The sequence below is a fragment of the Cynara cardunculus genome (assembly GCF_001531365.2).
Source record: "Cynara cardunculus var. scolymus isolate 2C chromosome LG 2, CcrdV1, whole genome shotgun sequence".
Taxonomy (NCBI): Eukaryota; Viridiplantae; Streptophyta; class Magnoliopsida; order Asterales; family Asteraceae; genus Cynara; species Cynara cardunculus.
In genome coordinates, this window is record NC_037529.1 from 15,672,053 (window position 1) to 15,686,428 (window position 14,376).

Consider the following 14,376-nt stretch of genomic DNA (forward strand, 5'->3'; position numbering starts at 1 on the left):
TCTAATGGTGCAAAGACAAACTAATCACTTAATTTAGCTCCAAATATAAACAAATGAAAAATAATGCAATAAAAAAGACTCAAGGTTGAGATAAAAGAAAATAAACTAACTAAAAATTAGGAAATAAATGTTTTATACATTGAATAATTAATGCACATCAGCAAAGGGACATTTGCATTGAATTTATCGGAGACATTTTAAAAATAATAATAAATTTTCAATAAGTTTTGAGGGTTTTTTTTTCAATTACACATCTTATAATTTTCAATAAGCTTTATATAAATATGTTTTTACAATTATTTAATTATTAGGATATCATTTTAAATATGTTTTTACAATTATTTAATTATTACGATATCATTTTAATTATTTTGACATTAAATGTTCAAAAATAAATTCAAAATGTAACGTATGCAATTGCGGGTTTAATTTGCATTTATTTCCCGCTTCATTCTCCCGTAAAGAACATCACTCAATCAAACCCCCATTTCTCTACGGCTTAGTTTCTTGAATCCAAAGTCCAAAGATGCACCCAACTCGCAAGCTCAAGAAGCCGCAGACTTCTTGTTCCAAGGTTATTAATCAACCATTTTTTATTCATCATCCTCTAATCCATTTCAAATGCCCCTAACTTTTCATATAATTTACGTATGAGGGCTTGTTTTTAGTTCTAGCGAATTTGTTGGAACTGATTATTTGTATTTTGAATCTGCAGTTCGATTTGGAAGAGATTATTGGGTTAACGACGACGAATGGCAACGGATTGGCTTCTAGCTTTTACGATTCCAAGTTTGTTTATATCGCAGGGTGTGTTGTGGTGCTTTACGACGTCGATTTAGGGACCCAGTCACACCTTATCGTGTCTAATCGTTCGCCCAAGCCGTTGACCTGTGTTGCTGTCTCTCAAGATGGAAGTTACGTTGCAGCTGGAGAGGTCTATTTCCAATACAGTTCTGAGTTTTGCAGTATATTACTTTATACATCCGAAGGAAATAATCTCCGAGTTTGCCTTTTGGGGTTGACTGGAATTTTTGTTGCATTAGAAAAATGGCCAGTTTGTTGTTTTGACTACTGAATTCTTTTTCCTGGTATGGAGTTAGGATCACCTTTATCTTTGTTAATTGGGCCTGTTTGCATACAGGAAGTAAAGATTTTGTTGAATTGCTGATCAAAAAATAAACAAATAAAGCTCCTTATTAGTTAATAACTTTTTTCTCTTAAACGTAACAATACTTAGTATATTAAAGTTTACAGCTCATAGTGACATGTATATTTGATCTTTTCGGATTCTAGAAAGTGGATTCTAAACTGGGATTGCTATTTGATTTGTTAAAGTTACTAAAGTATTTTCAAGTTTAGTATTCTTAATTACATACATCTTTGATCTTTCTGGATTCTAAATGCGATTGCAAGTAGTGCTAATTTGATTTGTTAAAGTTGATATGCTCTTAACCCTACTTACCGTCAGAGGACCAGTAATGTGTACATACTGAGCAACACCCTAATGCATGCATATATGATCATAAATGCAACTAAGAGAGACTTGGATCAGAGACCTTGCTTGTGATCTTACATATTTTGTACGTATCAACAATGTCAATGTCACCTTTTATCTATTCTTTATATTTTGTGCAATATATTCTTGGTTGGAAAGACCGAAATCCTTGCATAAATAATTTTGTCACATAAATATAGAATTTCATAAGCTAGTTGCTTGGGGATTCATCCGTTGATTTCATTTAGTCTGTAGAACTCTGATATAATAGGCTTTCACACTATGCAACAGAAATTTGAATAGCAGCCAAGTGTGGCTGCTTCAATTCTTCGGACGAACACAGAGAATAAGTTTACTTTATAGATTCTCCTGCATGGGTAAACTTCAAAAAAATGTACTTGCATAATCAGAAAAGGCTTTACTGACTGAATGCTTGCAAGTATTATGTTGCTTTCATTCATTGGATAAATGCTTAATGTACTGTATTCTTTTTCCACCTTGGTTTTTATCTTCTTTTACTATATTATTTCATCTTGGTCAATGATTGCCTTAAAGTGCAATATCTATCTGTGATATTTCCCAGTAGAAGTGTTGGAATACGCTCCTGGGTAAAACTTTATGAAATTATAAACTACTTGAATTTTCTGTATATTACATCATTCACAGTCAGGACACCAACCTGCCATAGTGGTGTGGAGCTCTGCAACTTTGGCTTCTGTTTCAGAACTGAAAGGCCATCGATATGGTGTAGCTTGCATGGCTTTTTCACCTGATGGTTAGTTGAAGCAAGTCAGTTATCTCTCTGATATCTTTTTAAATATACTCCATTGACATTCTTGCTTGCTTGAAAATGAATTATCAATGTTATCCGGGAACATATTATGTTCATTCATGATCTGCATCTTCCTCTAATCCATCTTCTTAAATATCCAGGTAAGCATCTAGTATCGGTTGGATTCCCTCAAGATGGATACCTATGCCTTTGGGATTGGCGAAGTGGGAGACTAGTTAAAAAGCTGAAAGCATGTTCATCTTTTTCGGCTGTGGCATCTGTTAGCTTTTCAGTGGATGCAAATTTCATCTTGACTGCTGGAAAGAGGCATTTGAAGACATGGACAGTTGGATTGCCTACCAAATCTCGAGCTAAAACGGACTCATTATCACCTAGTATGCATGGAAAAACTGTTAATCTCGGTCATCACAAAGGTTGTACATTTATAGCTATCACATCATCTTTGAAGACTAAAGGGAATCTAGCTGATGGCAAGAGTGGTGAACTGGTACTTGTTTATGCGTTAACCGATTCAGGTAGATGGTCTGCATTGCTTTTTCATGGATTGAATCTGTTTAAGTTTGTATTTACATGTCAATTTTTTTTCTTTTTTGGCTTATAGGTGTTTTATGCCTTCTACACGGTGGGTTGACAATTACACATTCGGTGAATCTAAAGGTAAATGCCATGACATGTAAATCCATATTCAGGAAATCAAGTATTTTCTATATAGCTTAACAACAGAGGATTGCATGATGATATATACAACTTAGGAATCTATATAAGGCAAACATACTTTTACAAACAAGAAAGTTAAACCCTAATTTACCACATCCAAGACTCCTCAAGTTGGAGCGAAGATGTTAATCATGCCCAATTTGTTACAAATAAACTGTCTTTGTGATTTCCGTCATGGCTTTGTGAGAATGTTTGCAAGTTGGTGCTCGGTCCTAATGCCTACCTGTTGGATCGATGGAGGGTCTTTATGCGTCCCTACAACACGGTCTCTGATCAAATGGCAACCAACCCAAATGTGCTTGTTCTCTCGTGGAATACTTGATTCTTGGCATATGAAATAGTTGACTGGCTATCCCAATATAATCTCATCAAGTCATATTGCAAATAATCTTTATTCATGCAATATCCTTGTCATGCATATCTTAAAAAGTTGGCACATATTTTTTGTTCTTGCCTAAATCGTTTTTCTTTTGTTGTAAAGTGTTGCCAGTCAGGTGCATATGAACTTTTGATCTTTGCCTTTATATTTTTCTCATAATTTGTCGTGTTCCACCTATTTTCTATATACAACTATTAGGTTGAGAAAGGCTATGCATTATCTGCATCAAGAGAGTTCATTGCTTGTGCATGCAATAATGGAGTGGTAAAGCTGTACACCGTTGGTTCCCTTGGATATGCTGGAAGCTTACAGTATAGTGAAGACAAACAAAGCAACAAGACATCCAATACCCAATGCCACTCGGAAGTCTCCCAAGAGGGAATTCAACACCCACCTACCTTTCCAGATGCAATAGCTTGTCAATTCTCCAACTCAGAAAAGCTTGGTAAGCATCATTCAATATTAGGGATTTCAAATTTCTTAATGGTATCCAACAATGGCCTGGAGGCAGGCTAGCTTCATGATGTTTTACATTTACCTTATTTTCTTTTTGAGCAATTATTCAAGAACATCATTATCCATGTTTATACATAATCAAGTTTTCGAGTAAGGGATCAAGAATCATGCCTAAGCCTTCTATCTTGCAGTGGTGGTCTACAGAGACCATAGTCTCTATATTTGGAACATTCATGGAAAATTCCAGGTGATTGTTCAATATTTCATTAATTGATTTCAAAAACCTCAGTTTTGATTCTTCTTTAATTAGTATATTCTTATTGCTAATTAAGTATGTACCGATCTTTATATTGGAAATATTTACATTATGACAACTCAGTCCGATAAACAATTGTTGTGTTGTTTAGGCTACCAAGTGTTGTGTGCTAGTTTCACATAGTGCCTGTATATGGGATGTCCAGAATCTTTCATGTGAAAACATGCATGATCCTTCTCTTGCATGCGTTGCTAGAGGTTGCAATGGTGGAGTTTCCTTTGCAACATGTTCAGCAGATGGTACTATTAGGCTATGGGATCTTGCCTTGCAATCTGAACCACCAGAACCAGTTGGCACGTCCTGTTTAGGTAAAATCATGATTCTATGGTTTTTACGTTAAAGTATCTCAATATGGTGTTGTTAGTCATTGATTTACTCATTTTTCTCTCTCTGCAGTAGGTGCTGGAACTTTTGAACGTGAATCAGTAGTATCAGGTGTTATCACTCAAGGGTATCGATCTATGGCAGTTAGTTCAGATGGAAAGCACCTTGCTGCTGGTGATTCTGATGGAAACCTGCATATCTTTAACTTAAACACAACTGACTATACATGCATACAGGTTTTGAGATGATAAAGTTCAATTTATCAATGATTGCATGCTCAAAATCTTGTTTCCCTGTTTTGTTTTATGCCTCTTATTGGACCTAAGCACACTGATCGACTATGCTTGCAGGATGTTCATAAAGCAGAAATTCTTTCTTTAGATTTCAGCTTGCCAATCAAAAAGAAAATGAATTCTGCTGAGGATTTAGAAAGCTACTATTTTCTAGCTTCAGGAGGAGGAGACAGAATGATACAACTTTTTGATGTAAACAGGTTTGATTTGTCACTTTTACCCTTTCATAGACAATTTTAGAGTTTCTTGTCATTTTGATTTTGATATGCATTTCCCATATCAGGAATTTTGATTTGATAGCAAGTATTGATGATCATTCAGCTGCTGTGACTTCGGTAAAACTCACTGGAAATGGGCGGAAGATCATCAGTTGTAGTTCTGATAGGTGAGTTTCTATTATGCTGTACAACACAATAGTATTCAAAGAATTTTACTTGCTTCAGAAATTAAACACTAGGGTGACCGCTAAAAAAAGCAATTGACGATGTTACCATTGTACTTCCTTTGTATTGAAATGATTAATCTGTAAGAGATTTTTTTGAGAAAAAATTATATCATAACCGAGTAAATCTAAAATATCCTTGATTAGGCTTTTGGCTTCGAGTGCAGGGTGCTTATTACTTTTCTAAAGGTTTGAGTAATGACACCAAGAAATGAAAAGAAGATGGTTAAAATGAGTCATTAAAAGCGGACTTTGTTCCAATTAAAATATGTGCAACTGACCGGTGAAGTGTAGCATTCAAACAAGAATAAACATTACTGTCAATCTTCTTCCAGTTTTTGAATTGTCTGAAGGCTGAGGTGAGCTTCTATTGACAAGTCAATAGATCTAAAGTTTCCAGTATCATAGTCGTTTGATGTTCCCAAGTCACGTAGTTTCTCTCTCCGTTTAGTAGTATCAAGATGAAAATGGCGATTTTTTGTAATAGGTAGCTCCGTAGCTGTCCAGAAGTAAGAACTGGACTATTATTAGCTGTTGATCCTGGAATCTCACTGTAATTCGTGATGCTGTTTCAGGCATTTCTTTTAACAAAAAGGAGTAATCATTAACACATAAGATATATCTAGAAGCTGATGGCATGCGTATATAACTAACAGTATTTAACTTGTGCAGAAAATTGGAAGTCTATTTTAAATTCCACTAGATTGCCTTCACAGTGATTTGATATATCTATTGTTTATGAAGGTCTCTAATCCTTCGAGATGTTGCTGGAAGGGGTATGGAGTATGATATTTCTCATTCACATCAGCATATCGCATCTTGTGGAACTGTATATGATATAGCCATGGATCCAACGACAGAGACTGCTGTCACAGTGGGGCAGGCAAGTGCATTTGAATTTCCATTTTGGTAGCTTCCATGCTTGGAGCCGTAGATGGAAACTAAGCTAATTATATCAATTAGAGTTGAAAACTTGAAATGCATATTAGATGATACATGAATAACATTGTAGGGGTGGGTTCAAATTAGAATTACAAATTCATTGAGAAAGGGGAACCAACTATTCATGATGAATAACGCTGAATAATGAAATTTTTTCATGATGAATGTTGTTATATATAATGAAAATACATGATATTAATGATAAGAATACATGATATGTATGACAAAAATACATAATATTATGATAAAAATGCATTAAATCATAAATAATGAAAATGCATGAGATTCATGATTACTCAGTGTTATTCATTACGAATAGTTGGTTCCCAATGGAACCCACCCCTGACATCGTATATATTTCCTAAACTTTTAGATGGTTCACATGAGTGATGTATACCATCCTATACGCCCGCTGACTTCTATCAGTTTCAGTCATTATCTATGAAAATATATAGTACCAATTTATACAAATGTTAGCAGCACCTAAGACATTATTTTTATCATGTGCTTTGGAGCTACCAATATTGTGACCAAGTTAATTTGCTACTATAGGATAAGAGGATAAACATGTTTGACATTGCTGCTGGGCAAGTAATTAGATCATTTAAGCAGAGCGGAGATTTCGGAGATCCAATAAAAGTAAGTGTTCTTATATGTTCAGCATGGTATCAATATCACTTGACCTGGATCGAAGTTGATCACTTTGCTAACAAATTTGCTCCTCAGGTTGTTCTAGACCCAAGTTGCAGCTACTTGGTGTGCTCTTACTCTGATAAGTCTATTTGCATGTATGATTTTATGAGTGGCGAGATGGTTGCATTTGGAATGGGGCATGGTGAAGCCATTAATGGGATCATCTTTTTACCTGACTGCAAGCATCTGGTTTCTGTGAGTAAATAATTGATGGTGTTTTACATTTTCAGTCATTATCTTTTTCCTGTAAAATAGATACTCCCCATTATGCTATTATAATCACAAAATCCCTCGATTATATATTGTATTTTGCAGCCTTTTACATGAATTTACATCATCGTCTAACATATGACACTAGGATTTATATTAAGTATGCTCGCAGCTGTTACCATGGTGTAATATTATCTCTTCTTCAAATGTTTCTACTTCTTTTTTTTTTCCTTTCACATCATGCTGCTAAAATCTTTGAAATAGTAATTTAGCCAGAATAAGAACAAAAGATTCTAAATAAATTCTTTGATGTTTCCTTACTTCCAACAGATGGTTAGCTTGAAATTCCAGATATATATATCTACAATATAAACTTGGTTCCTCAATTCTTACTGCATATGTATGCTTTCCCCTAAACCTCCCTCATAATAAGCTTTAGTAGCTCAAAGGCATGCTACAACTGGAGTGGTGGATCAGAAATGTTTCAGACCTTTTAAAGTGGCTTGATCTAGGATTAGGATTAAAGATTCTTTAAGCTAGTAACTCAACCTAATAACCATGTGCTTTTCTTAGCAGCTTCGATTATGTAACTATTAAACCGACAACATACTTAAAAAGATATTTATGTTTATAAAATTTTACTAGATATTTATGATCAATTACAATCTTATTAGAATAAAATCATAGCACACTTAATTGCTCATAATTATAGATTTACTTTGACTAACAGTGATGTCCAGTAAGATTTTAAGTACAGATAGACAAAAGCAAAGAAGTTAGAAAATCCAAAAATTCAGCTCTCTCCTAATAGAAATTAAACTAAACTGTTGTTTTATGCCCTTTGCTTACTGTCAACTTAATTGATGTTCTCAGGTAGGAAGTGATGGATGTATATTTATTTGGAAAGTGCCTACACTTTTGACCTCAAGAATGTTGCAAAGGATCAAGGAAAAATTTTGTTCATTGTCCCCAAGTACAATTGCTCAATGTGCTCAAATCAATTATTTCGAAGAAAATTATCTCAGATCGCAACGCACAGCTAGAGCTGTGCTTTGTGAAGGAAAATGCCCTCAAGAGACGTCGACATTCAGATTTAGTGTCTCAAGACTTCCACAGTGGGCAAAATCCAAAGTCACCAGTCCTTTGGTTATCCCCATGGATCCTATATTATGCGAGGTACAGACAAAAAATATCCGAAACGTACATAAACAAAAAATAAAGGCCTAATGCAGTAGATGCTTTTCTGTATTTTCAAATTTGTTTTGTTAATTGTGGGTGTCTCAGCCAGCTTGCACGCACCTTGACTAATCCCACGAGTCCCTAGAGAACAGCCAGGAAAATTGCAAGTGCCCTTGGGAGGGAATTGGACTAGTGACCTTTGGGGAGAAGCCCAAAGGCCCAAGCCTTATTGGCAGTGAGAGTATGAACTCAATTCACCTTGAATATTCTCAAAGACTTCATCAGGTAGATGTATACATATACCCGAATCACCTAATGGAACCGTATTGAGGTTTTTCTGGTGATGAGATAGTTTATCAGCGTCCAAGTAATACAGAACTATGATTAAGAGCTAGGATGAAGTTCTGTCTTGTTGATGCTCTTTATTATTCTCATGATCATAGACTATAAGTAATTCTTGAAAGATAAGTAAAGGGAAGAAGATGACAGAGTATGTGATCTAGAGATGCAAAAACTAATACTTGAAAGTTAAGGAAAGAAGATGGAAGAGTAAGTAATATGGGAATGACAAATTTCTAATCAATGGGCCTTTGGTCTGACAATATCCAGGTTACTATTAGAGCCTAGCCTTCCAGGAGGGGTTCAAATCTCACCAAGGGTGAGGAGGGTGTGTAAGTTCCTTTGCCGTATATATACTGCAAAGAGAAAAATCTAGTCTGACTACAATTAATGTGGTATATAGGATAGAACATTGCTGTAGAAATGTGAACCCTATCCTATTCCCATTCCAAGTATACCAAATGTCTACTTTATTCGTACAGTTTTTTAGCCCTTAAATACTTGCATTGTTATTTGGTGCCAGGTAGCTGAACGAGAAGACCATTCTCCCTCAAAATCACTTAGTGGGGGAAATGCTCCTGTGGACCTTGTACTACATACGCCATCCAACCATAATACAGAGAGATTTACTCGAAGTAGTTCATCTGGTACGAGTAACAGCAAAGCTTCAACTACCCAAGGAGCTTGCAGGTATTAACTATTAGCTGAAATATTTAGAAGAGTATCCATTGGTCGTACAGTTCAGTCCTAACATTATGGGTTATTATATAAATCTGCTACAGGAGCTTTGCATTGGACAAACGTTGGTTAACTATTCATACTGTATGTTTAGATCTTCTAAATTCTCCTGAGGCTTACAACACCAAGGAACGAAGTGTGCCCTTATCTTCAAATTTATGTAAGTCCAAACCAAAATCCTCCTGTTAGTATTGCATGATGAGTAAAATCAAGTTCGTATCTGATTTGATCCTGTTAGATTACACATCTTTCAAAAAACAAACAACACCTTATGCTCTTTTAAGGCATTAGTAATAGTGTAATACTGATTACTGATGACTTGATGCATGTTTAACTCATTACTTCCTTCCAGGAAAAAAATGTAAGTCCGACTTGAAGTTTTAACTATGACTTTTAAATTTTAATTTTCAATAAATTTTATATTTATATTCAACTCCTGCAATCTTTTGTATTATTCGTTATTCATCAACGCACTTGTCAAATTCTGTTAGATACAAGGAATCTATCAGTTTTCAAGTTAATTGTTGCTTGACCTCAAAAGTCAAACGTGCCTACAGTGGAGTATTTTGTGTATTTACCTATGCTGCTATCTACGAGCTAAAACGCCTTGAATGTTCTATGGGTTGCAGAATTTCATGTGTTTGCAGAAAAGCGTTCTTCATACTCGTCATCTATTTACACCAAGATATAGGATTACAATTTCTACTCATCTGATTGAAGGACTATTTCTCTCCAAGATCACCCAAGAGTTTAATGTAGTCCAATTGACCACTTATTTCCTCAACATTGATGACTTTTTGCAGCACAGAGCCATGCTTTAGAGACAACCGACATCGAGTCCATGAATCATGGTGCAGCCAAATTTTGTTTGAGTGGCACCTCTTACAACCACCATGATGTTGAGCCGGCTGCATGCCTAAATGTTCATATCGGATTGAATGATTCTGCCTGTTTGAGCAACATCATTGGTCAGCATCAGTGCAATGAAGCAAGTGATTCACCCGAAGAATTTACCCATGGAAGTTCGGAGCAGTTGCAACTTTCAACATCTGTGAACCAAATCCCTGATAATTGCATCCTGAATTCTGGCAATAATTCAGCAAACTTCAAGGTTACTAGTCTTTAATTGGAGCTTTACTATGTGTCAGATGAAAGAAAATATACCCTTCCTCCTAGAAAATTGCAATGGACCCATAAATTAGTCATGTGTCTTAAATGTCCTCCAACAAATGAGAATGTAAGAAATTGTTTGGGCCAAATCAATACATAGCATTGATGCAATCTTGAATACATAATCTCAACTTCGAAATAATTCTATCTTCACTTGATCAAAATGCTGCTCCTAGATTTCGATAGAACAAAACATCAGTAACAAATCACTGAAAGTATATATACGAGTCTCTTCAGGGCCACTAGCGATTTTGTTGCCTATAATCTTTCCCATGAGATTAGTAGAAGTATATATATATATATATATATATATCTCTAGGAAGTCTAATTAGATATTTCTCATATTGCATACATACATATTGGTAGGAATATGATGTTTTAATCATGATGATTATTTGATAAACTCATTGATAGTTTCTTCTGCTTTCTCAGACAGAAGCACCGAAATCTTCCTCGAGAAAAAGCTATTCTGCACGGTTTACTGTAGGGCGGGATCTTCTTCGTGGCCAAAAGCTGCCCATGAATGATACTGGTGAAACTATAAACGGGTGCAAAGAAACCAACCTCACCAATCTAACGGACTTGTCTGTGACTGAGCAGGAGGATTCAGAAAGGGGAAGTTGTAGCAGACAGGTATATCAACAAACATTACTCCCTTCTTCCGACCATGAAAATTGCAACAATATACCAAAGCGCTTTGGCCCACTGGTATCTAGTTCTAACCTCACCAACGGTGAGGCATTTGTGTGAGTTTCATTTGGCGAATATAAATATTTTCTACTTCAAAAATTGCAAAATTGAAACATTTGTGGGGTGTTCAACAAAAATTGAAACATTTCCTTTTCTGCTACGTTTCAAGCTAAAATTACCTACTTGCCTGCTGTTATCATTGCATTTTGTTGATGCTATCAATTTTGAGATTCACCTATAGTTCGGATAAAATGCACCAAAACTTCTGTCCGATGGTTGGATTGAAGGATTGAATTGGTTTTTTCAACTGCTGAATAGGGTTCGGAGCTTAAGTAAGTCTTCAGTACGCTTTTAGAATGTAATGAAGTTTGTTGTGATTTATGTTTTACTTAACGCTGCATTTTTTCTCAATCAGTGTAACAAATGCTCAGTTCTTGTTTCGTACATGTTACCTGATAACTGTTTTCAACCTATGCGACATTTCTTGATTTTGATATAACATTGAATGATTTGAGGACTTTTCAGAACTGCCTACCTATCACCAATTGAGCTTCCTCTCTCCAAGCAAGCAAGATGAGATCACCGTGCTGGGTAGCAAAACTATTTCACAACTTGACATCCACTTCATTAATAGTTACAAGATCTACCTACCGTTAGAAACGGATACCAAATAGAAAAAATAGAATGTTTGTTGCACAAAATTGAGAAAAAAATAGTCGTTCCACTAAATAGCAACCAAGTAAAATTTTTAAGTTTATTCGAGTCATTTACCTCATAGTCAAAAGTTATTGTTACTAATTGTTAAGTCGAACATTGCAATTTTTAAGAATTATATCCAACTCCAATAGCAACTTTATTGAACATCTTTTAATCTTTTGATCAATTGATGAATGACAGGGCATGATGAGATCGAACACAACACTAAACTTGCTAAGCCCGAACCACATTGCTGCCTCTCAAAGTAATTCATGTTCTTCCTCAGCAAAGCCAACAAAAGCTGATAAGTTGCCGATCATAAAACTCAAGACCTTGGACGCTTGTAAAGAAGCATTAAGAAGTTTAGCAGCCTCAAGCGAGACTGCCCTCGAGGTATTTTCAAAACTAAAAGACGTAATGCCAACACGCGAAGGACCTGAAGCTGAGTTTTATGCTGAGACAGCAGAAATGCTTCCATCAATAGCTAAAAATGTGCATGAAATTGCCAAATTTGCAAGTTCATATGGGGATGTGAAAATCGATATCCCAGGTTTTGAACCATTGTTGGGAAAGTTTGCTGAGAGTTTATCACAAAGGGTTATTGAGTTACTAAAGGAAAACTGCACAACTCTATAGCTTGCTTTCATTTCATACTAATATGCTCCCAACAGTTATGGGGTTACTTTTCCCTGACGTATATTTCTTTTTGGATCCAAGGGAAAATTGCACTTATCAAAAACTAATTGATCCTTGGTAACTTTTGATGTGCATTGACTACTGCGATAGTGTTGTTTATTTTTGGAGTGAATTACATTTTATGTCCTTGAGGTTTGGTGTTTTTAAAGGATCCGGTCCTTATTTTGAAAAAACTATTAAGCTGGGCTTCTGTGGTTGCATATTCCTAATGAAATGAATCTTTGATGCAACCATTTGGCCCAACTCATTAATTAATTAAAGCGACCCAATTGTTAAAAGAACTTCAACTATAGGTGCACCTCGTTAAAAAAAATGTTTACATGGACCCGACTTGTTAAGAACTGCAACCAAAAGGGAATGTTTTGTTAACTTGTCAAAATAGGGACAACATATTTTAAAAGCACCAAACCACATATATGTAAGGTAATTCAATCATCTATACTATATTATAAAGATTCGAAAAAAACTTTTAAAAACCATTCTTTATGTATGAAGTACTGTGTATTAATGCATATTACTTAAAATTTAAGATTATAAGTAAATTATGTGTAAGTATAATTTATTAAAGCTTTATTTTTGAATTCGTATAACTAGTTACAGATAAACATAATCAAATACAGAATAAAAATCTTCATTTTAAATATAAAAAATTTAAAATATAATTAGGATAATCATTGAGTTCTAACAGAACCATTATCTTTATAAAATTTTATTGTTAAGCCATAAATAAATTACTTCACTAAATCGTAAAAAAACATTATCTTTCTCAAAATCACATAAATCGTATTATATCAACAGAGACAAAAAATAAAATGAAGATATATCTCACTGCATTGTGCGAGTACCCTTCTAGCATTACTATAATAAGTACAGGGTCAAGGCTAACTTGCATGCATCTCTGTGAATACGTGAGGTCCTCAGAATGATAGTTGAAAAAACTTATGGTAGTCCTAAAAAAAATTCAAACCGATGACCAATGGAGATCAAATTTAAGATCTAAGCCGTAGGGTTATCTCCATGGGTGTTATACCCTGCTGCTGTAAGATCCATGACGTTGCAGTGATGATTTCATTAAGTTTGTTTTTTTTACTAAAGTGACAAATTTTTTATCGTTATTATATAAAATATACTGAGTTTATTTGATTCCTATATTATATCGATGTGTAAATTCATACAACACAAAGCTAATTAACCCTCAGAAAGTGAGCTTAACATTCCCAAATGCAACTAACATGCGAGTATGAAAACCAACCTCAAAAGTCAAAAGTCACCATTATACCAATAATTATTGATTTTTATAATATACATTTAATTCAAAGAAAATAAGATATGGACAACTTGTTCACTTCGTTCTATTATATAACGGATCAGCCCTCATCGATTGCCTTCGGGTTCCGAACTCCATACGGGAAGGAGCGACTCTCTCCTTTCTTATAATCGATGTACATGAAAAAGAAATGAAATAATGTCGGGTCGCTTAGCAAGGAGAAGATAATCAGATTTTCTAAGAGCAACGTGTCTATCGATTTCACCATAATGGCTTGTTCGAACTCRTAATAACCTATTTATATTCAATCGTCAAGATTGAACAAGTCAATTGAATTTCTTTTTTCCAAATAACTTCAAACAAAAGCAAAAAAGATTATCTTTAACTTTTCACCTTTCAATTTTTATATATATATAAAGAAAAAATGAGCGATGATTTTGATGCAAATTTTACATTATAAAATTTGGAGAAACCCAATTTTCTTTTTGTTTTTACCCTTAAAATCAAAGCAATATTTTTAATATTATATAAAATAAAATTT

The 14,376-nt window shown here is 34.7% G+C and overlaps 2 protein-coding genes across 2 annotated transcripts; both read left to right on the top strand.

Annotated features, from left to right (window-relative positions):
• Positions 1 to 526: 526 nt before the first annotated feature.
• Positions 527 to 10,442, top strand: LOC112505940 (mitogen-activated protein kinase-binding protein 1). The gene is made up of 18 exons (XM_025109975.1): positions 527 to 574; positions 716 to 934; positions 2,162 to 2,270; positions 2,429 to 2,803; positions 2,890 to 2,945; positions 3,583 to 3,829; positions 4,032 to 4,087; positions 4,248 to 4,464; positions 4,553 to 4,716; positions 4,831 to 4,973; positions 5,057 to 5,158; positions 5,960 to 6,098; positions 6,710 to 6,796; positions 6,884 to 7,045; positions 7,934 to 8,236; positions 9,102 to 9,268; positions 9,361 to 9,476; positions 10,120 to 10,442. Exons 1-18 carry the CDS (start codon positions 527 to 529, stop codon positions 10,440 to 10,442), a joined length of 3,033 nt encoding a protein of 1,010 aa, XP_024965743.1.
• A 451-nt stretch (positions 10,443 to 10,893) lies between these two features.
• On the top strand, positions 10,894 to 12,508 carry LOC112505942. Its single transcript, XM_025109976.1, has 2 exons — positions 10,894 to 11,119; positions 12,074 to 12,508. The coding sequence occupies exons 1-2, from the start codon at positions 11,006 to 11,008 to the stop codon at positions 12,506 to 12,508; spliced, it is 549 nt and encodes a 182-aa protein (XP_024965744.1). The 5' UTR covers positions 10,894 to 11,005.
• Positions 12,509 to 14,376: the final 1,868 nt, after the last annotated feature.